The 22,893-nt window shown below is 33.1% G+C and overlaps 2 protein-coding genes across 2 annotated transcripts; one reads left to right on the plus strand and one right to left on the minus strand.

Moving 5' to 3' along the window:
- The first annotated feature begins 688 nt into the window (after nt 1-688).
- LOC132265768 (uncharacterized) lies at nt 689-14,149 on the plus strand. The gene is made up of 2 exons (XM_059766541.1): nt 689-1,221; nt 11,865-14,149. The coding sequence occupies exons 1-2, from the start codon at nt 1,138-1,140 to the stop codon at nt 12,096-12,098; spliced, it is 318 nt and encodes a 105-aa protein (XP_059622524.1). The 5' UTR covers nt 689-1,137; the 3' UTR covers nt 12,099-14,149.
- A 6,376-nt stretch (nt 14,150-20,525) lies between these two features.
- Nucleotides 20,526-21,346, minus strand: LOC132266006 (RWD domain-containing protein 4). The gene is made up of 2 exons (XM_059766828.1): nt 21,144-21,346; nt 20,526-21,057 (listed from the first exon to the last, which is right to left on the minus strand). The coding sequence occupies exons 1-2, from the start codon at nt 21,246-21,248 to the stop codon at nt 20,590-20,592; spliced, it is 573 nt and encodes a 190-aa protein (XP_059622811.1). The 5' UTR covers nt 21,249-21,346; the 3' UTR covers nt 20,526-20,589.
- Between the last annotated feature and the right edge of the window lie 1,547 nt (nt 21,347-22,893).

The raw sequence follows: 22,893 nt of genomic DNA on the forward strand, positions 1-22,893 counted from the left end.
TTTTTAGATAAATAAGATTTTTTGCTGTTGTCTTATAAGAAAGAAATCTCAAGATTCTTGTACAGAAAGAACAAATAAGAAGTTTTTCAAAAATACATAAGACGAAAACTATGATAAATTGACTTCACCCATCAACATGAAAAATCATTTATCATTTTTATTCCATAGAATTCTCAATTTAGAAGGGGAAAAAAGCACCCTTCGTTAAAAAAATATCGTTTAACGACAGAATTACGACCATCTGCTTGTCTTTTAACGGATTATCAGGACATCTGTCGCTTCAACGGCTCTTCTTGAGGCTTTTTCTCTGTTCATTCAGTGAAATCTTATGAATTGAAATTGCTCTTTATGTCCCCAAAAATCCCCTTAATCACACACATATCAATATGGATTGATAGTATTTTGCGTGCTGCTGAAGTGAGACAGAAGATCAGCGTGTGTCGTTAAAGTGGGGGGGGGGGGGACATTGAGCTGAGAGAGGGGGTGAAGGTGGGAAAATTAGTTCAAATGAAATTATAGGCGTAGTTTTTCGTAGAATTTTTTATACATATTATATGCCTATATATAGTTATTATGTTTTGTTGCGTGTGTGTAATGAAATAAAGAGGAGAATTCCAATGAAGATGTGTTGATGATGTTTTTTCCCCCTCCAAGAGGCACACAAACAAACACACACACACACACACACAGATGAAGACAAAACGAAGGCGAAACGACAACGAAGTTCGCAGCAATAACGCCGCTTATAAATTCAAAGCCACGGAACAGAAATCTTCATTCACAAGTTGTCTGTCGCTTTTGATACACTTGCTCTTCTCTCTCTCTCTCTGTTCCTCAAGTCGCACACACAACACCACACTTTGGCCACCGCGTCAACACTTTGTCGTCAAATATTCAAAAGATATATTGTGGTTTTTTGTGGAAGAGAAGAGACATTTATCTATATAAGAAAATTAGTTCGGATTTTTTTTCTTAGAGAAAAACAAGAAGGAAAAGTGTTTTTTTTCGTTTTGTTTGTTTGTTTTTGGAACAATTATTGAAAGTCTTTCGCACACTAAAATTCTTCTTAATTAGTGTACAAGCTCTTCTTCTTGGTGTTCTTCTGCAAATTTTTGCACTTTTTTTACCAGAAATAAAATGGAGAAATTGCCACTGTGTCTGTTTCTGCTAATTGGACTGGCTCTCTGTTCAACATCAAACGGCGCATCAATCGTGAATAAGGTAATTACCACTTCTTCACTTCATCCCACATCCGTTCCATCCCATCGACTCCCTTTTTCTTTCTTTCATTCTTAAAGAACACACACAAAACGTGAAAAGTTAGTGAAGAGAAGAGTGCAAAAAAAAGGGATTTTAAGGCAGTTAAAATGAGATTTTTTGATGTGAACAAGAAAAAAAAGTGTTTTTCTTCATCAAACTTGACTTTGATTTCATCAGCAAAGGGGGAGATATTGTGGTTGGAAGTTGTGTAGATGAAAAGTGAAAGTGAATATTTATTATTTCAAGCAATATTCGGCGATTGTGAGCAAATAAACTGCATTATTTTACCTCAATTTGACTTTAAAATATTTTTAAACCAATTTATAACCTCACATTTTACTTAGGAAACTGTTTTTTAGCCTTTAAGTTGAATTTGAAGTGGAAGTGAGTTAATATTTCCTTGTTGAAAGTTCAATTGAAACATAAATTAGCGCAAAATTTAGATCATTTCTAGGTTATGTCATTAAATAAAGACTACATAACCTCAAAAATAATTTAATCTTGTGCCTAAATTGGTTTAATTTGCATTTACTAGCATAATAGTTATGAAATCTGATGAAAATCACAAGATTTCAGTGTTAAACATTGATCATAACCTCAAAAATAATTTAATCTTGTGCCTAAATTGGTTTAATTTGCATTTACTAGCATAATAGTAATGAAATGTGATGAAAATCACAAGATTTCAGTGTTAAACATTGATCATAACCTCAAAAATAATTTAATCTTGTGCCTAAACTGGTTTAATTTGCATTTACTAGCATAATAGTGATGAAATCTGATGAAAATCACAAGATTTCAGTGTTAAACATTGATCATAACCTCAAAAATAATTTAATCTTGTGCCTAAATTGGTTCAATTTGCATTTACTAGCATAATAGTTATGAAATCTGATGAAAATCACAAGATTTCAGTGTTAAACATTGATTATAACCTCAAAAATAATTTAATCTTGTGCCTAAACTGGTTTAATTTGCATTTACTAGCATAATAGTAATGAAATCTGATGAAAATCACAAGATTTCAGTGTTAAACATTGATCATAACCTCAAAAATAATTTAATCTTGTGCCTAAACTGGTTTAATTTGCATTTACTAGCATAATAGTGATGAAATCTGATGAAAATCACAAGATTTCAGTGTTAAACATTGATCATAACCTCAAAAATAATTTAATCTTGTGCCTAAATTGGTTCAATTTGCATTTACTAGCATAATAGTTATGAAATCTGATGAAAATCACAAGATTTCAGTGTTAAACATTGATCATAACCTCAAAAATAATTTAATCTTGTGCCTAAATTGGTTTAATTTGCATTTACTAGCATAATAGTAATGAAATCTGATGAAAATCACAAGATTTCAGTGTTAAACATTGATCATAACCTCAAAAATTGTCAATTTTAAGAGCTGTTTGATAGATTTTCTAGTTCAAAATAGATTAATATTCCCCAAAGTTGCTTTTAAATATTCCGAATAAGTTGTTTTTCAAGGATTCTTCTAAATATCTGAAGAGAATTTTGAGGTTATGATGTAAAATGCATCCAAAAGAGTGATTTAAAATTGAATCACAACAAAATATCCACTTAAAATTTCAAATATATCTGAAAAACTGTTTTTTCTGCAAGTTTTCAGGCTGATAAAAGTAAAAATTGCGTCTATTTTGAGTGAAAGAGCTCTAAATTTGAGGTTATGACACGGAAAATGGGAAGAAAACTCATGTTTTAAGCACTGCTGATGTTGTGAAAGTGACAGGAAGTGATGTTTGACCGTTTTTATCTCCCCCTTGGATGTGTTATGAGCATAAGAAATGAAATGATTGTTGTGTGCGCGATGATAAATCAAATCAACATTCAATTTAGCAATCAATTGTGCGATTCTATTTGTCGTTAATGATCACAATGATGTGCGATGTTTTGAATGGAATTTCTCCCCTTAAAAATTGTAGGACATCCAACTTGTTATTCTTTTTTTTTCTTGCTTTTCTCTTTGACGCCTTTGATAAACTGCGTAGTTCGGGTGACTTTGACCATTTTATATTCGCGCTATTGAAATTATTTGACAAGATTTGTGCGCGCCAATCATGAAATGATCACCAAAGGAGGAGGAAAAATTCCATCAAATGCGTATCGATAATGGCTAAATTGATTAGAATAGGTCGAAAGATCAACAACTCTTGGACAACACTATTTGTGGCATGAAAAGCTTTTTGTGCTTTTTTCCGCGCGCGTCATTCAAACACTTTTCGGCGGGTTGATTTGGAAATCGCGTGGAAAGTCGAAAATGCTGCAAAATTTGCCAAATTTACCTCAAAAGACACTCTAAACAATTCATAAAAGTGTTAAAATTACTCTGTTCTAATGATTTTATTGATATTTATTGGAATTTTTTTATATTTTGTACAAAAAAAATCAACTTTTCATACTTCAAATGATCTTATTGGTCGTTGCAATATTGCAAATTTTGCATTTCAATTCATAAAAGTTACTTTTATATACTTCAAAATGCTTTGGGAAATGAATTAGTTCGTCTGGAAATACATAACCTCAATTTGGAGTATTAAATTCTCTTCATTTCCTTGCTTTTCACGTGAATTTTTCATCTCTTTATGTTCTTTTCTTGCCAAAACGTCAACGTTTGAATTGCAATCTTGCAAGATTTTTTTTTTACAAATTGCATTTCCCAGTAAAAACAAATCCGCTATCCGCCGTTTTTCCACCGATTTTTCCATCATGTTGGCTTCAGAGCCCAAATTATGTTTTGCTGGATTCCTGCAGGAAAATCCACCGTCAAATCCGCCATCTGAAAATGACGGACTCCGCACTGCGGGATTCCACTTAAGAATCCTTAAAGCTAAATCCCTTTTCACTAAACGGGGAGACAAACGGTGGACGAATCTTGCAAGATTCCTCTAAGAATCCCGAATTCAAATTTCCCTCACTTTAAAGGCCGTACAAATGCCGGAAGCCTCCTGCAAGATTCCACCATGAATCCTGCAGGCAAATTCCCTCAATTTAAATGACGGAAAAAACGCTGGAATCCTCCCACAAGATTCCACCACGATTCTTCAAGGCAGAATCTCTCATTTAGAAAGCCGGAAAAACGCCGGAAGCCTCCCCGGAAGATTCCACCATGAATCCTGCAGGCAAATTCCCTCTTCCGAAGGCCGGAAAAACGCCGGAGGCTTCCTGCAAGATTCCACCAGGAATCTTCCAGCCAAATTCCCTCACAGTTGAAAGGCTGAGACGCTGGAAGCGCCAGGATGACAGATTTGCCATTACGGATTATTGCTGGAATCTTGCGGGAGAATTCCACCGCAATTCCGGTATCTTCTTTCTCAAATACCGGAATTGCGGTGGAATTCTCCCGCAAGATTCCAGCAATAATCCGTCATGGCAAATCTTTCGTCCCGGTGCAATCGACATCTCCGCCACTCAGGAAGAGGGCTTTCACCTTAAGGATTCGTGATGGAATCTTGCATAGCAATCCGCAATGACTAAACTGTCTATATTTCGGAGATTGTCTTTCAAGATGGCAGCTGTCAAAAGTGGGTGGGGAAAAAATCACACATTTTATCCTCAATATTGAGGAAATTAGCCTCTAAGAAGCGTATATTTGTACTGTTTCGATGATTTCACATTGATATCCTTGAGAAGCAATGAGAATTTCGGCAAAAAAAAATTTTTTTTCCTGCAGGATTCCTGCAGGAAAATCCGGTACAAATTCGCCATTTAAGGTTCTTTTCAACGGATCATCTTGCGTGATTTCGGCATGGAAATCCGGTGAAATTCCGCAATTGTCCTAGTGGAATTTTAACGCAATTTTCCTCTATAATTCCACCGAGAAATCCCGAGACCCAAAACCTCCGGGACATAATTATAAATAGCAGTAAATAGCGCCAAAGTTTCTGCCAAAATTTCCGCTATCCGTGCCGACAAACAGCGGATTTTTGGTGGAAGATTCCGCTGTGGAAAACAGCAGAGATAGAGGAAAATCCGGCAGGAATCCCGCACGATTCCTATAGGACTGTTTTTACTGGGTTGTGTACAAATTAATGCAACAAATTGAGGTTATGTTTATCCGGATATCTTTCGATAATTTTTCCAGGGAAAATTTGAAGGATTTCTTAAAGTATTTTCAAGTAAAATGTTACAAAAAAAAGATTTCTTTTGAAATTCATATTAAATAAAGTCACAATTTCACATTGCAACGCCTTGTTTCAACACAAAATTCGTAATTTTTACGAATATTATGAAATAAGAAAAACAGCAAAGTTGCAACGAGTGATTTGGATAAAAACAAGTCAGAAAATAATTTTTTTGCGGGAAAAATTCAAAATTGCACTTAAAAGACAACTGAAAAACGACAATTTTTACTTAATTATCTGAAATTCGTCAATCAATTCTGCCTATTTGAGTGTATATTTCAATAATTAAGCAATGAAATCAACTGAAAGTGAGATAAAATAATTCAAATTGAGCAATATTATCAATTTAAAGCATGATAAGAGAGCATTTAGTCGAAATTACGCCAATTACGAAGCAATTTCAGCTCTCAAAGCGTCGAAATTGGTCCCCAAAATCACAAAAATAAATCAAAATAATCAAATTATGATTTAAATGATTTAAAAAAAACCGAGAAAATGATTATTTTCTCAACAAAAATTGAAGAAAAAAAAAATCTAATATTGAATAAATAATCAAAAAAGATTATTTTCCCGAGTTAAATAAAAAAAAAAATCAAAATAAGCAAATACTGTATTAAATAGGCAAAAAAAAGAATATTTTCTCAAATAAAAATTATTATTTTCCCAAATAAAATGACAAAAAATCAAAATAACCAAATACTGAATGAAAAAATAAAAAAAGAATATTTTCTCAAATAAAATTTTGAAAACGAATCATATTTTGTAAAAAAAAATAATCAAAAAAATTCTGAAAATAATAATAAAAATTAAATATTTTCCCAAGTAAAATTGCAAAATAATCAAACGTAAAAAATTATCAAAAAATGATTTTTTTTTTCAAAGTAAAGTTGAAAAAATTCAAATTTTGAATAAAAAATAATCAATTTTTAATGAAATATTGAGAAAACATCAAAAAATATTTAAAAAAAAATCAAATCTTAATTAAATATTCAGAAAATAATCAGAATTTTGTATGAAATAATCGAAATTTGAGCAACAATCAGAAATAATCGAGGAAAATGATTGAATAATCACAAAGTCAATGGTTTTGGCCTCTCCTGAAGAGTTGTTTCTTTTTCTGTGGACTTACAACACATATTTTGGGAGGCGACGTGTTTTTGTGTAAACACACATATATATGTATTTATTTCTGTGAATGAAATTCCAACGTACTCGCCACACGCCGGCGATGGCATGACGAGTGATGTGAAGTCACAAACGGCGTGAGTTGCATCAGAAAAATCGAACAGAAAAACCATTCATTCAGCAAACTCACTGAAACGCGCTGATTGTGTGACTGTGAAGCCATGAGGATGGCAAAAAAGAAAAAAAATGTTGAGCACGATGATTGATAGTTGATTTGATAAGAAAAGTGTGTGATTTCATCATCACATTCATGCACATTCGCGAAGGATATGGTTGAAAATTCCACTCATGGAAAACACATCCTCACGACGAACACAGGCAAAAAAGAAAAAAGACGAATTCAGGGTCAACAGAGAGTTGCCCTAAATCAATACACATTTACGACGGGTTCCGTGAAGACTATTGAAAGTCTGTTTGGATTGATCTTAATGTCTTTCATCGGCAAAAATTAAAGAAATACGATTTTTCTTAAAAAATTTCTCAATGTTGCGTTGAAAAGTATGAAAAGTCGACTTTTGATAGTTTACGCCCAAGGGGCTAATCACTAGTGCAAATTGAGACCATTAACTTTGTGATTATTCAATCTTTTTCCTCGATTATTTCGTGATTTTTACTCAAATTTTGATTATTTTCTCAATATTTCATTAAAATTTGATTTTTTTTTTAAATATTTCTCTATTATTTCTTGATTATTTCATTAAAAATTAATTATTTTATACAAATTTTGATTTTTTGTACATTTTTTTATATTGATTTCTAAATATTTCTTTAAAAAATTTATTTATTTTATACAAATTTTTGATTATTTTGTAGAAAATTCTGATCATTTTTTGATTATTTTCCGAATACTTGATAAGAATTTGATTATTTTTTAATTTTTTTTAATTATTTCCTGAATATTTGATTCAAAAATTTATTATTTCGTACAAGATTCTCACTAATTTTTTTTTTATTATTTTCTGAATATAAATTTTTTCTGTAATCAAATTTTGAATATAATTGAATAATTGTGAATATTCGGGAATATTCTGATTAATTGATTGATTATTGATTAAAAAAAAATTTTTTTTTTGTATTTTATTTAGAATTTGATTATTTCTCAATTTTACGTTGGAAAATATTTATTTTTTTTATTATGTCATTCAAAATTTGTTTGCTTTCTTAACTTTTCTTTCGAAAATATAATCAATTTTTTGATTATTTAATTCAAAATATGATTATTTTTCAAAATTTTCTTGAGAAAATATTCATTTTTTAATTTTCTTCATTCAATATTTGTTTTTTTGATTTTTTCGTCATTTTATTTGGGAAAATAAAATTTTTTTTCAATTATTTTTTAATTTTATTTAAGAAAATATTCATTTTTAGACTATTTAATTCCAGAATTTGATAATATTTAGATTTTTCTTTGTGATTTAACTGCGGGAAAATAATCTTCTTTTCATTATTAAAATCATAATTGGATTATTTTTCAGTTTTACTTACAAATGCCTAATTCTGCCAAGCAATAGCAGAATTTATGCAAATTTATGTCAAAATTGTCCAAAACGATGATAATTTTTGAGGTTATGTTTGATAAAACACAATTTGAGGCTTTTCTCGGCATGAAATGAGTTCAATTCAAGAGGAAGATTGTGTTGTATTGAGTTTCCATTCCATATTTGTCTAAGAATTCATTTAAAACCACTTTTTTCAGCGTCTTTTGCGAACATAACCTCAAAAATATCACCAAAAGATGCTAAAAGACTTCAATTGGAAGCTTTTTAGATGATAAAATTGTGCAGAAAATGGTCTAAATAAACATTTTCCAAGTTCAAATGACTATTTTTGAGGTTATGTTGGATTTGAATACAATTTTCCGTGTTTTTTGGCATCAAAGGTTCAGAATATCAATGTTTATCGCATGGAAATGCTTAATTATGCCAATGATTAGCAATCTAGGCGAATTTAGCATAAGAATTGATGTTCTAGAATGTGAAATATTCACTAAATTTGTCCATGATTTATCCACATAACCTAGAAAATTATTGTTTCTTCGTGCAATTCAAAGGAAATCCGGGAAATCCAAAGAATCAAGATGATTAGTCAGTAAAAAGAAGCACGCTGGAAAGGAAGATTGAAGGATTTCTGAACACTTCCACTTCTTGAGAGGGAAATTTTGTTCAAGAAAGAAGAAAAATGCGTCTTTTCACGCACTTTCAGTGCGCACAAAAAGTGTAGAAGTGTTAAGAAGTGATGTTACAGATAAAAGACCTTGTTTTCCACAAGACCTCATCTTTCTCAATTAATTCATGTCAATATAATTTTCACACATCGCGCGCGCACGCCTTCAATGTGTGAATGTGCGCGGAAAAACCCAACATAATTTATGTTAATCTTGTTGTTGATATTTCCCATAAGAAAACACTCGAAATTTTGTCCGGTTCTTGACCTTTGGCGACAATTCAATTCACTTTAGGGATTTCCAATGGTTTCACGCAGTGGTGTAGGCAGAAAAGTCGACAAATAAGACAGAAATTCTTGTCTTTCTTGGCAATTAAGACAGTTTAATAAGATTCTTAGCAAATCACAAATGCTAAAAAGTGCTAAAATATAAAATATTAAGTAATTTTTTTCACTTCATTCAGCTAATTTCGATCAATTTTCTTAGTATTCATCTAAATTCATTGCTTCCAAGGGGGAGATAATGTGTTTAAAAACTGTACACAACTTCCAAACACTTGAATTATAATGAATCTCTTATGTTTCCGTTCCAAGGGTTGCTCAAGTGGGTGAAAAGTGATTTCCATTCCTTTCCATTCGATCTATTCCAATCCATTCCATCAATTCTTCGGAATATTCTTTCCCTTTGAGACTTATTTGACATTGAATGTATGCAAAATCGTCTTTGAGAGAAAGATTTTTGCACAAATTCCAGCGAAAATCGAGATCTTAAAGTGTCGCGGGTTCGATTCTCTTTCAATTCGCGCTTTTTTCGCTACTTTTCTTGCCTTTTTCAAGCATTTTTCCTCAATTTCTTCAAGAATTATCTCCAATAACGCAATTTGATGGGCCGAAATTGCTTTTCTTTCACTAAATTCTTACTCCTAACATTCTTTTTAAAGCTTTAATCTTTATTTGGGGGCTTGAAGTTAGTCTAAATGTTCGAAAATGCTTGTAAAACTTTGAAAGTTTTTAGGAAATCACAGAGAAATGTGTGAAAATGGAAGGGAAAATGGCGCGAAAATGCGAGATTTTAGTAGAAAATCTTTTATTCTGACAGGAAAACGGAATATTTACAACATATTCTGCGTATTCCTTCAGTTTTTTTTTTGATGCTTTATTCTGTCAAGAATTTTATCCATTCCTGTCATTCTCATCGATTCTTTCATTCCTTGATATTCCTGCTGAAGTGTCACTTGAGCAAATCTCAAGGCGATTTTTGAGGAAACTCAATGTTTTCTAGTCAAATAATCAATTAATTGAGTAAAATAATCAAAAAATGATTATTTTCCCAAGTAAAATTGAAAAAACATTTTGTCCTGGAGGCTGGTCACCAATGCTAAGACGGCGATGGCCGCAAGAAAGGGACTGTGACATAAATAAATCTAATCTAATCTTAATAATCAAATTTTCAATAAAATAATTGAAAAAAAGATTGTTTTCCCAAGTAAAATTGAAAAATAGTCAAATTTTGAATTAAATAATCACAAAAAGATTATTTTCTCAAAAAGAATTGCAAAGAAAATCTTAATAATCAAATTCCGAAGGGAAAATATTATTATATACACTGCAAAAGTTACTTTTTCAACAAATTCTTACATTTTTATGTGATTTTGCTTAGAAAAATCGTTTTTATTGCTTTTATAGGTTATGTTTATGATTAAATAACCCTCAAAATGATCAACTTTATGTTAAATCCTGGAAATATTTCTCTCTTTCTACGTCAAAGTTGAGCATTTGTGTTCCAAAAAAAACTTCATATTGATTGAGAAAAAATCCGTAAACTCTAACATAACCTCAAAAATATCATTTCAGTCACGAAGAATGTCTATTTTTTTAGTTATTTCGGCGGATTGTTTCTTAAAGAGGGAAATAAAATCTAATTATCTTACAGAATTATTGATAATATTCGTTTGATTTACGCATTTTCAGATTCTAAAGTATTAAAATTAGTCAAAAAAGAGTGTGATTCGTCCATTCTTCAACTTGAGCAACTCTTGTTCCGTTTGATTTTTCTGTAGTGATTAAAAAGTGATTTAAAAACGTATTTTTCAACATCTTTTTCAATCATAACCTCAAATATTGAAACAGAATTGCTTACAATCAATACTTTTATTGATTGTTGCTACCAAGGGGCAAATCACAAGGCGATTTTTGAGGAAACTTAATGTTCTCTAATCAAATAATTAATTATTTGAGTAAAATAATCAAAAAATGATTATTTTCCCAAGTAAAATTGAAAAATAATCAAATTATGGTTTAAATAATAAAAAAAAAAAGATTATTTTCTCAACTAAAATTGAAGAAAAAATCTTATTTTTAATAAGAAAAAATTACATTAGAAATTGAATTTAATAATTTAATTTATTTTATTAGAAATGTAATAAAAAAAATTATTATCCTGATTTAAAATCACAAAAAAACAAAATAACCAAATTCTGAATAAAATAGTCAAAAAATAATATTTTCTCAAATAAAATGGGAAAAAAGTATTATTTCCCAAAAAAAAATTACAAAAAATCAAAATAACCAAATTTTGAAGAAACAATAATCAAAAAATGAATGTTGTCAAAAATTAAAATTGTAAAATAATCAAATATTGAATAAAATAATTTAAAAAAAATATATTTCCCAAAGTAAAATAACTAATAAAAATCAAAATAATCACATTCTGAACTAAATATTAAAAAAAAAAATTTTTCTCAAGTAAAGTAGAAAAAAAAATCAAAATATGAATCAAAATAACAAATAATTAAAAAGAAATAATCAGAATTTGTGTGAAATAATCAAATTTTGAAAAAGAGTTCAGAAAATAATAATCAAAAAATTATCAAAATTTTGTACGAAATAATCAAAATTTGAATTAAAATCACAAATAATCGAGGAAAAAGATTGAATAATCTCACAAAGTTAATGGTCTCAACTTGCGGAGTGATTTTCCCCTTGGTTGCTACTTAATGACTGAATGTTAAGCAAAAGAAAGCTAAAAAATTTGCTTTTAAAGTCTCAATTTTGAAATGATTCCCTGTAAAATCTCCAAAAATACCCTTTTTTCTTTCCCCTTTCCAGAGAGCCGTGGCCGAGAGCGAAGCGCCAAAGGTGAAGATCTGTCAGAACAATTCACCGTGCGGCTGGGGAATTTACACGCCATTCACGCGACAAGTGGACTACTTCATGAAGAACACGTGCGTGTGCGAAGAGCACAAGCAGTGCGTGCGCACGGACGATGATCTGTCCGTGAGCGCCTACGTTTATCGATGCAGGGAACTTGGGCAGCGAAAGACACCCGACAATTCCTCCTGAAGACCAACAAATTGCCATTCTCAACGTCGCAGATAGGAAGCGAACATATAAGACAGAATTTGTTGAATCTGTCTCAGTGCCATTTTCTCTTTCATGAAGACACACACCGCCAGGAAAAATACACACAGAAACACCACTGAAGTTCACACATCTCATATATTTTATTTTGAATAGTTTTTGGTGCATTAAGATGGAAATTAAAAAGAAAAAAAGGACATCAAAATAGGCATGTGCAATTGAAATGAAACTATAAATAATTCCCCCCCCCCCCTTCACCGTAAAACACTATATTTATGGCCAAATGTACTCAGATTTTTTATTGTATTTGTGTTAATATTATAAACAATTAAATTATATTTCGATCAAATTGGATGTTAATTAGTTTAATTCAACAGAAAAACAAGGAAAAAAAATATGAATTCTAACATGTAAATTACGCACAGACAGGCATAATTTCTCTTCTCATCTTCTTATATATATATATATACAGTAGCGAAAATTAAGTTAGGACACCTATGAAATTTAGGCCATTTTTCCTTTTGGTGCTCAAAATTCGGTATTTCTTTCAATTTTCGAGACAACTACCTTCAGACAAAAGATAATCAGAATTTAATGATCTTTCAAAAGGCGTTGAGATCATGACGATATCTCAATTCGAACCCGAGATATTGCAAAATGCAGAAAGATGTGCGCAAAAGGACAGCGAAAATTAAGTTAAGACACTGTTTAGCCTGCTCTAAATCCTTGTAAAAAACATGAAAATTACTGAGATAATCACATTAAATCATGAGTTTGGAATGTTTAGAAGACATTTACATTATAGAACGTCTTGATTTGCACTTGTTAAATTGCTTTTTGTATGTTTTTTAGCTAATGTTTAACGCTTTTCTATCAATTTCTTCGATTTCTCCCGCTCAAGCGCAGACCAAATCTTGTTTACAGGTTTTCTATGAAGTTTTGGAATAAGAGGTTAAGTTAATCGCCTAGGAATAATCATGTAGATGTGAAAATTACAACATTTTACTCTTAAGAAAGTGTTGATTTTTAGTCAATTTCTTATTATAATGTCCAGAAAATCTGTAATTTCTTATCGATGCATGACAGGAAAATGGTTCTAATTACGTTTGCATGTTATTTATAGTGAAAACACAGTATTTTGTTCATATTATCTCGGCTCAGTCCCGTCAGATTCCCTTTAGAATTTTGGTCTGCAGATCAACTTTTGGCGCCTTCAAACAATCTGATTTTCTCCACAATTATGGCTCATTATGGACGAAATCAATTAATTTTTGAGTTTTTTCCACACTTAAATTCATTTCATTGACGATTTTCTCGATTTTCCATAAGAAATTTGTTTATTTTGACCATTTTGACAGCAAACGCATTGTCAGACACGTCAAAGTCAAATTCAGCGCGGGTTGCCCAATGTAAAATCTGCAGGCACACACTCAACATAGAAATGTCGTGAGCAGGAATGAAAATAACACGATTCGCGTGGGGAAGAAAGAGATGAACTAAAACAATTGTCCAATGACCAAGGGGCAAATCACAAGGCGATTTTTGAGGAAACTTAATGTTCTCTAATCGAATAATTAATTATTTGAGTAAAATAATGAAAAAATGATTATTTTCCCAAGTAAAATTGAAAAATAATCAAATTTTGAATAAGATAATTTAAAAAATGATTATTCTCCCAAGTATAATTGAAAAAAAACAATTGAAAAATAATCAAATTATGATTTCAATAATAAAAAAAAGATTATTTTCTCAACTAAAATTGAAAAAAAAATCTAATTTTGAATACATAATCAAAGAAAAGATTATTTTCCCACAGTAAAATAACAAAAAAAAAACAAAATAACCAAATTCTGAATAAAATAATCAAAAAATGAATATTTTTTCAAACAAAAATTGAAAAATTTTTGGAAAAAAAGTTACAAAAAATCAAAAAACCCAAATTCTGAATAAAATAATCAAAAAATGAATTTTTTTCAAACAAAAATTGAAAAATAATCATATTTTGAATAAAATATCCCAAAGAAAAAAAACAAATCCCAAGTAAAATTATACATAAAAATCTCAATAATGAAATTCTGAAATAAATTATGAATAAAAATAAATTATTTTCAATTAATTAATCAAAATATTCCGAATATTTACAATTATATTCAAGTATATTCAAAATTTGATTAAATATTCCGGAAAATAATAAAAAATAATCAGAATTTGTATGAAATACAGAATTTTTAATAAAAAATTGAGAAAATAATCAAAAAATATTCAAAAAATAATCAATTTTAAATCAAAGATTGAATAATCACAAAGTTAATGGTCTCAACTTGCGCCAGTGATTTTCCCCTTGCCAATGACAAAAGCTGTGTTTTCACCATAAGGATCAATCAAATGTCTTAGAAAACACCTTAGTTAACTTGGTTTTGTGTAAAGTTCGTATTGGACATCGTTGAGTGACATTTCTGGACAATTTTGATGAATCAATGAAAATATGGAATTTTTGCATCAAAAATGTAAAAATGGCCCAAATTTCATAGGTGTCCTAACCTAACTTTCGCTACTGTATATATCTATTTTGCCAAATGTCAAAGAAAACACACCAAGAATTTTTTTTTTGTTATCTCATGAGAGAGATTTTCTATTCCTTCCTACTTATTAGTGACTTTTACTTATAGTTTGTAGAGATAATTTTTTTCTTCCTTCTTCGTCGTCTTCTTTAACATCCCTTAGAATTTATGGTAGGATTTTGGGAGAACAAAAAAAAAAGCAAGTAGAAATAAGAAAAGAACAATATTTGTTTACTCTTAGAATTTTAAACTCTAAATATTAATAATCATTGCATTTAGATTTTTTTTAGAAATGAACAATTCTGTTTATTTTTTAAAATCAGTATTTATAACGAAATCATTGCTAAGGATATAGAAAAAAAACATAGAAAAATCCAACATTTGGGAAAAGTCACTTGAGATCACATATTTTGGATTATTTTCCTCCACAAATTGTCACTCAGAGGGCAATAAATGTCAGAGAAAACAGGGGGAAAAAAAAACAGGGAAAAAGTCACAAATAACAATATGGTTTAGCGCGTCCCCCACGCCATCTTTCCTGCCATCTGGTGTCAATTTTGTGGAGAGAAAACATTTGAAACACAAATGATGAATATATTTTGGCCTATTTTGCCCGAAAACAAACATTTTAATTTTAGATTATTTTGAAATTGTTTTTAAAATCAACCTTGTGACTTTCCATGTTGGGAAAATTCCCCTCAATTGGTGCATTTCGCAATCTGTAAATGAAGCAAAAATCTCTGTTCAGTATTGTTACTCATAGAATTCACGCACTTTTACACAATGTTTTGTATAATTCAAAATAATGTTCCCTTTGGCAGCAGCAAAAGCAGTACGTAAAAGAAAAAAAACAACAACAATTGTATACTTTTAGGGGCAGCGAGAGAATATACAAAATATTATTGTATAAAACAGAATCTAATGAAGAATTGAGATAACAAAAATAAAACTACTTTTTCATTAACATCAAATATCAAACCATTTTTTTTTGCCTTCACCAGTCCTGTGTTTCCTTTTGCATCCGCCAGAGGGAGAAGTGCAGAAAGTTGGGTGGAAAGAGAGCGCGGGAAAATCGTTTGTGTGTGTTTTTTTTTGTTCAACTCCTATTTAATTATCGCAACTGTAACGATGTTACATCCAGCAGATTTTGGCGTCAGATTGATATAGACATGCAGGATCCTAGTCCCAGTGGACTAGATCCTTCCAAATAATTGGCCTTCACGACATTAAGACATCACGGAATAAGTAACAAAATAAAAAAAAAACAATGAGAATCACAAGTTGACTCTAGGACGTCTACATCTTTTGAGCCTACATCCAGCCTCTCTCCATACTTGCGGCAAAACTCCTCGATGACCTCCTTCACAGTGGGAATCAGTAAGTCCTCCTGCATGGAGATCGTTGGGCACAAACCAAGGAGCGTCCACAAGGCATCGCAGGGCTTTGTTTTGAAACCGCTGAATGATTTCAATGTTGGAGTGAGAGGCAGTGCCCCAGAGTTGAATGCCATACGTCCACATGGGCTTTAGCCATGGCTTTGTAGAGCAGGATCTTACTCTCCAAAGAGAGGTTTGATCTGCGGCCAATTAGCCAGTAGAGCTTGCGGAATTTTAGTCCTAGTTTTGACATCGTTTTGCCATTATGTGCGTGCGCCAGGTGAGACGCTTGTCCAGATGCATTCCTAGGTATTTAACGCTCTCGTGGATAGGAACAGGTGTGCCATTCAGCGTGACAGGCGAGCAGAACCCACGCCTGGTAGTGACACTTTCACCCTCCATCGACCAAGCCAAGATTCAACTTCAGAAATTCCCGATTGTAACATGCGGGAAGCAGTCGCTGGATCCTCATGGCACGCCATCGTGAAGTGTGTCGTCTGCATAGGTAGCAATTATATTCCCATCCAGTACGGGGATATCCGCTGTATACAGGGCATATAGTAGAGGTCCAAGTACACTACCCTGGGGAACTCCAGATAAGATTGGTTTGAGCTCGGAGGCAGCATCATCGCACTTCACGCAGAATGTCCTATTCTCCAGGTATGATTTGAGGATTTCGAAGAGCTGGTGTGGAAAGAGCCTCTTGAGTTTGTACAGCAGGCCATCGTGCCACACCTTATCAAAGGCCTGTGCAATGTCCAGGAAGACCGCCGAGCAGTACATTTTGCCATCAAGCGCCTTTTGCACCTCAGAAGATATTCTATTGACCTGCTCAACAGTAGAGTGGCTTCGGCGGCAGCCAAACTGGTGGTCAGGGATCACCCCCTTTCTCTCAAGAAAGGGAGTCAGCTTCAGGAGGATGAGTTTCTCACAAATCTTCGATAACACCGGCAGAAGACTGATCGGACGATAAGAGCTCGCTAGAGTTTCATCTTTTCCGGGCTTGCCAGGTCCGATCGCCGATCGCCCAGGGACGAAAAGAACTCAGTGAATCCCTCCTCTTTTACAGCAAATCTCGGAGGGCAGTACACAGCCGCCAATGTGAAAGCACCCCCGTTCGTTTGCACTTCAACACTCATTGCCTGGATATCTTTGCGAGCCCATTTGGCCAGTTCGCAATGCCCAATTCCACGTCGCACCAGTATTGCCGTGCCCCCGTGAGCCTTGTCGTCTGGGTGTTTAGTGTCATAAGTGATGAAGACACGAATAGCAAAGAAATTCTTTGATGTAAAATGTGTTTCGGAGATAACCATCAAATCAATGTTTTGCTCCTGAAGGAACTTTTGGAGCTCCAATTTGTGTTGGCTAAGCCCATTCGCATTCCAAACTCCGATTTTGAGGTTATTCATTTTGGATAGTGATGGGCAGCCGAAGCTGAAGTTATTTCTTACTAAGTAAGACTTCAATGTGTCTAGAGAGTGTCGCAACACTCTTTTCCATCGCGGTGTGTTTCTTAATTATCTCATTCATTTGCAGCTGAAGAGTATTCATGTTTTGCTGCATGAGAATCATTAGCTGAATGACTTCGCTGCCCTCAGCGTTTTTGGGGGACAATGATATCGGCACGTCGCATGGGATTATCACCACCATTCGCGCCCTTGATTGCCTCAGCGAAGGACGTATATTGTGAGTTGTGCACCCTTGGATTATAATTGCTTTTACTCACATTTGAGTTGAATCGCTGGCTCGATCCTCTTGATTGCTGTAAGTTCTTGTTGTAAAGGAACTCTCGCCTCTGCTTGGGATTCACTCGCTCGTAGAACTCCTTGAACACTGGACAGCCCTTGTAACTTGCACAATGGGCTCCTTCACAATTATTGCACTTCCTGTCTTCCGGGCGATAAGATGAGCATACCTCTGGGGGCTTGCCCGGCTTGGCACACATGACGACCTCGGTCACTTTGAGCTGCACGGTCACATATTCTAGGCGCAACATAGCGTTGAAGAGGAGCCTAAGATACAGGAGACCCTCATGAGGCAGCTCACGAAATGTGTGTGTGTGTGTGTGTGTGTGTTTTTTCCTTTAGAGCAATCGCACGACATGGATTTATCAGAAAGAGTCATTTACGTAAGTGTCGATGCTGTGTTTTGCTGCCACGATTGTGCGACAATGAAGAGGATGTTGTGATTAACTTGTAGATTGTAAGCAATTAATGAGCATATTTCCCCAATTCGTGCTCATGCAGGTCAATCACACTGCCAAGCAAATGCATATCAATGCAATTATCATCCATTCAACGACATTGATCTTCTCTTTCTGACGTTTTTTTCTGGTGTTTGTGGAGATCCTTTGACAATATCCTTTTGGAAAACACGATCAATTTCCCGATATATCGATCAAGGGAGAGATTATATGGCTAAATTGTGTTCAACACTTTCATAATTTCTATGAAGAATTACAGAAACTTCCCAGAACTTCAGCAGTTGTTAAACATGCGATTTTCTTACTTTCTTCACCATTTTCCTGCCATGCATCGATAAGAAATTACCGATTTTCTGGACATAATAATAAGAAATTGACTAAAAATCAACACTTTCTTAAGAGTAAAATGCTGCAATTTTCACGATTACATGATCGTTCTTGAACGATTAACTTAACCTCCTATTCTAAACTTTATAGAAAACTTGTGAACAAGAATTTGGCCACGATTGTGCGTAAGAAATTGAAAAAATTGTACAAAAGCGTTAAAAAGGAAGCTAAAAACATACAAAAAGCAATTTAACAAGTGCAAATCAAGGCATTCTATAATGTAAATGTCTTCTAAACATTCCAAACTCATGATTTAATGTGGTTATCCCAGTAATTTTCATGTTTTTTTTACAAGGATTTAGAGCAGGCTAAGCAGTGTCTTAACTTAATTTTCGCTGTCCTTTTGCGCACATCTTTCTGCATTTTGCAATATCTCGGGTTCGAATTGAGATATCGCCATGATCTCAACGCCATTTGAAAGATCATTAAATTCTGATTATCTTTTGTCTGTATGAAATTGTCTCAAAAATTGAAAGAAACACAGAATTTTGAGCACCAAAAGGAAAATGACCTAAATTTCATAGGTGTCCTAATCTAATTTTCGCTACTGTATGTTCACAGATGTGAACATGCGTAGAAATAAGAAGCATTAAAATAAGTAATTAAACTAAAACACTAATCTTTCATCTAGAATAATTCAATTCAGACTAACAAATGCACAATAATACCTAAAAATTGTGCTGACGATTCAATTGAGCAATCCGGCAGTGCCGCGATAAGTTGACAATTTTCGCCCCTCAAAGGTGCACCCGGAAAAACACTCAATTGGGCCGTGCCAATTTTCACCATATAAATTAAGGCAATTACAATGAATAAACCAGTAATTATTCAGCAGCAGTCTTAGCCTTGTCACTCTGCGGAGGAGCATATAAACCTACAAGTAGGTGATGCTGCAAGACTAAGAATTCTCAAGCAATAAGACTCGCCATCCAAATTCCCTTCTCCATATATCTCGTTCGACTTGAGCTGGCAGCGCTCGCTCAGTCCCACGAGATCTCCTACCTACACTTTCATCGTCGCCAAAGCTCTTCCTTGAGCCATCGAGGGAAGGAAGAGAGGACAATAGTCCTAAACCCCCTTCAATATATTTTTAGTCTCATTAATCAATAAATTAAGCAAAATTTTACAGCCAAACTTTATTTTTAAAAAATTCAAACTTCAATTCTTCTCCTTCTTTCTTCTTTTCTTCGTGACTTCAACAGTTTTTGATCTCTTCTCCTCCCTTTTCTCTTTCCCTGGAGAACTTTTTAAATTGGCAGATCTTTAACGTCTGTTTTGCACCCTTACTTCTTTTCTCAACATTTTCAATTACAGGAAGTGGTTGAACAATCTCTGCATGAAATCTGCATGATCTGATCTTGAGGCAGATTCCTTGAAAGATCTGAAGAAGTCTTATTTGCCAGCATTATCATTAAACTCATTATACAATGATGTTTTATCAAAGGGATTGAAACCCTACTTTAAGAAAGCCAGATTGGATATTTTTGGCTGTGAAACTCTTTATCCACTGCCTCTGCAGATATTCTTTCAATGTTGTGAAGAGTGATCTTCTTCCCGGGGTTTTATTCTTGTATTTTCTCATGATTTGAGCTGTATTAGCAAAACAAAGACATTAATAACAATTCAAGGGCAATAGAAAATCATTTCTTTGGATTTCTAAAATTGACAAATATCTTACTTTTTCATGATATTGACTGATGATGACTGACTTGAAATTCACTTTGTCTCAATCTATCCCATTTCTTTTGCATGACGTTAATATTTTGTCTGCAAAAACCACTTAGATTTTTCACAGAGCCTATTATGTCAAAACATATCCTAAATATGTGAGAAAAATATTGGAATATTTTAATTGGCTCTCCCCTAATATACAAATCGTAACCTTGAAATCATATTTATTACAGCTTATTATAAATGGTATGAACGCAAAGTTGCAACGACGAAGTCTACGTTTGAGGATTGGTGTCTTGAGATTTCCCTCCAGTTTGCGACAGATGACGAATGATGTCCACCCAATTCCACCCCCGCGGACGATCACCCTTGTGATCTGTTCTCTCCCACTGTCGGCGCTTCTGTGCCTTCGTCAGATGTTCCTTCTTGGGCGCCTTCGTCACTTCCAGTCTCTCCACTTCCTCCGTCACTTCCGCCACACTCTGGCGCTGCGTGATCTCCGGCTGGGCAGCCGTCAGCTCCGCCGTGCGCTCCTTCAGACACTCAAACAGCGTGTAAGTCATGCCACAGCCCAGCCACTGCTGCGCCTCTTCCGTCAGCACCTTCAAGATGTTCTCCTTCACGCACGCCACCAGATTCCGATTGTAGAATGTGTCCAGATTCATCTGTGGCGCCTCATTTGGATACTCTGTCGTCCACACTAACTCCACCAGGAAGGAATTGCTCGTGTCCTCCTCGCCATACTGAAGAAGAAAAAAACACACACAAAATTTAGCCGGAAAAGCCGCAAAAATGCCTGAAAATCCCTCAAAAGAAAGTGTCATCTCACCTTATACTGATATGTCGTTGGATTGATCTGCTTGAAAGCATGATCAGTCTCATAGATTGAGAGTAGAGCCTCAGCTTCCTCATCCTGGAGCTCTTTGGCACTCATTTTCACGTCCAGAAACTCTTGTATTCCTCGCGAAAACCACCAAAACACACTTCAAATCTGTCAAAAGACCTGCAAAAGAATGTCCAGAATTCATCGGCAAAGTAAGAAGTGTCTGCAGACTTGTGGGACAGAGTGTGGGACATAAAACTCACCGGGTTATTCCAATAATTGGCAGTTAAATAATCATTTTGCTTAATAAAATCAATTTTATTACTTTTATTAGGTCAAAAAGCTGATATTTTAGCTGAAAAGTGCTAAAAAGTCTGAGCTAAAATTTCAGCAGCAAATTTCAACAAATAAAGGCATTTTTAAAAAGTATTTTGCTCAATAAAATCAATTTTTTTGCTTTCATTAAGCCAAAAAAGCTAAGAAAAAAGCTGATATTTTAGCTGAAAAGTGCTAAAAAGTCTGAGTTAAAATCTCAGTAGCAAATATTTAGAATATTTGCATTGCAAAAGTTTCTGTTTCAACAAATTTAGACATTTTCTGAATCATTTTGCTCAGAAAAATCAATTTTACTGGATTTTTGAGGTTATGTGATTGATTTAAAACCAATTTTAGTGATTAAAAAACCCTCAAAATCATGAAAATTGTGTGTTATTCTAGAAGAATTTCTTTTTTTCTTGGTAAAATTGAGTATTTGTGTTCAAAATAACTTCATACTTGATGGGAAAAAGCTTGAAAGTCAATCATAACCTCAAAAGAACTTCATTTCAGTGAAGAAAAATGTCTTTTTGTGTATTTTTTTTCGCGGTTTGACCTTCAAATTGTCAAATTCAACGTCAATTTCTAATAGAAACCTTAAAATTTTCTGTAGTTACTTATTTTCACAGGTGTGAAAAGATTAAAATTAGTCCAAGAAGGATTTTTAAACCCTTACAATTTAGTTAGAATTTTTCTAAGTATTTTCCAAGGACAAAACTAGGAAAATATGACAGAAATTTGTCATTAATGAATCCTGGAAGAATAAAATCACTTCTTGTAGTTTGAAATCTAAGTATTTGAAGCGTTTTAACGTCTTCAGAGTGTGTTAAGTCAGAATTGAGTGTAAAAAACCGTTAAAAGTCTTTAAAAACTGATTCAAAATGCCCTTAAAGTGTCTGAAGTGTTAAATGTTAGTTTATTTCTATCAATTTTCTCAATTTCCGGTTTCCTTTGCCATATCGACGGGTGAATGGAAAACTATGAAAAGTCGATTTATCATAGTTTTCGTCTTATGATATTTTTGAAAAGTCTTTTATTTGTTCTTTCTGTACAAGAATTTTAAGATTTCTATCTTATGAGACAATAGAAAAAAATCTTATTTATCTAAAAAGCACAAATGGAAATAAAATTGCCATGTTTTGCGAATGAAAAGTCAAATTTTCATTATTTACGCTGTACAATTTTTCCAAGAAAAATGTCTCAAAAATTGCAGTCAAACGCATAAAACGCGTTTTTAGAAAATATTTGTAGATTTTCAGAATTATTCTAAAATATTCTTTAGACTTTAAATGAATATTTTTCATATCTTTTAAATTTTTTCACTTGAAAACATTAAGAAAAAGTTCATTTGAAGTATGAAAAGTTGTTTTTTTTTATATAAAATCGACTCAAAAACCATTAAAAATTGACTTTGAAAAGTAATATTTTCAGTTTTTTTATT

Source organism: Phlebotomus argentipes, unplaced genomic scaffold, assembly GCF_947086385.1.
Source record: "Phlebotomus argentipes unplaced genomic scaffold, Phlebotomus argentipes genome assembly contig_5, whole genome shotgun sequence".
Lineage (NCBI taxonomy): Eukaryota > Metazoa > Arthropoda > Insecta > Diptera > Psychodidae > Phlebotomus > Phlebotomus argentipes.

Excerpts from the sequence above, each read along its gene's own strand:
- LOC132265768 (XM_059766541.1), top strand. The coding sequence starts at position 1,138 with ATGGAGAAATTGCCACTGTGTCTGTTTCTGCTAATTGGACTGGCTCTC. Across the intron at positions 1,222-11,864 it reads GCGCATCAATCGTGAATAAG|AGAGCCGTGGCCGAGAGCGA; the intron begins GTAATTACCACT and ends TCCCCTTTCCAG.
- LOC132266006 (XM_059766828.1), bottom strand. The coding sequence starts at position 21,248 with ATGAGTGCCAAAGAGCTCCAGGATGAGGAAGCTGAGGCTCTACTCTCA. Across the intron at positions 21,058-21,143 it reads CAACGACATATCAGTATAAG|TATGGCGAGGAGGACACGAG; the intron begins GTGAGATGACAC and ends TTTCTTCTTCAG.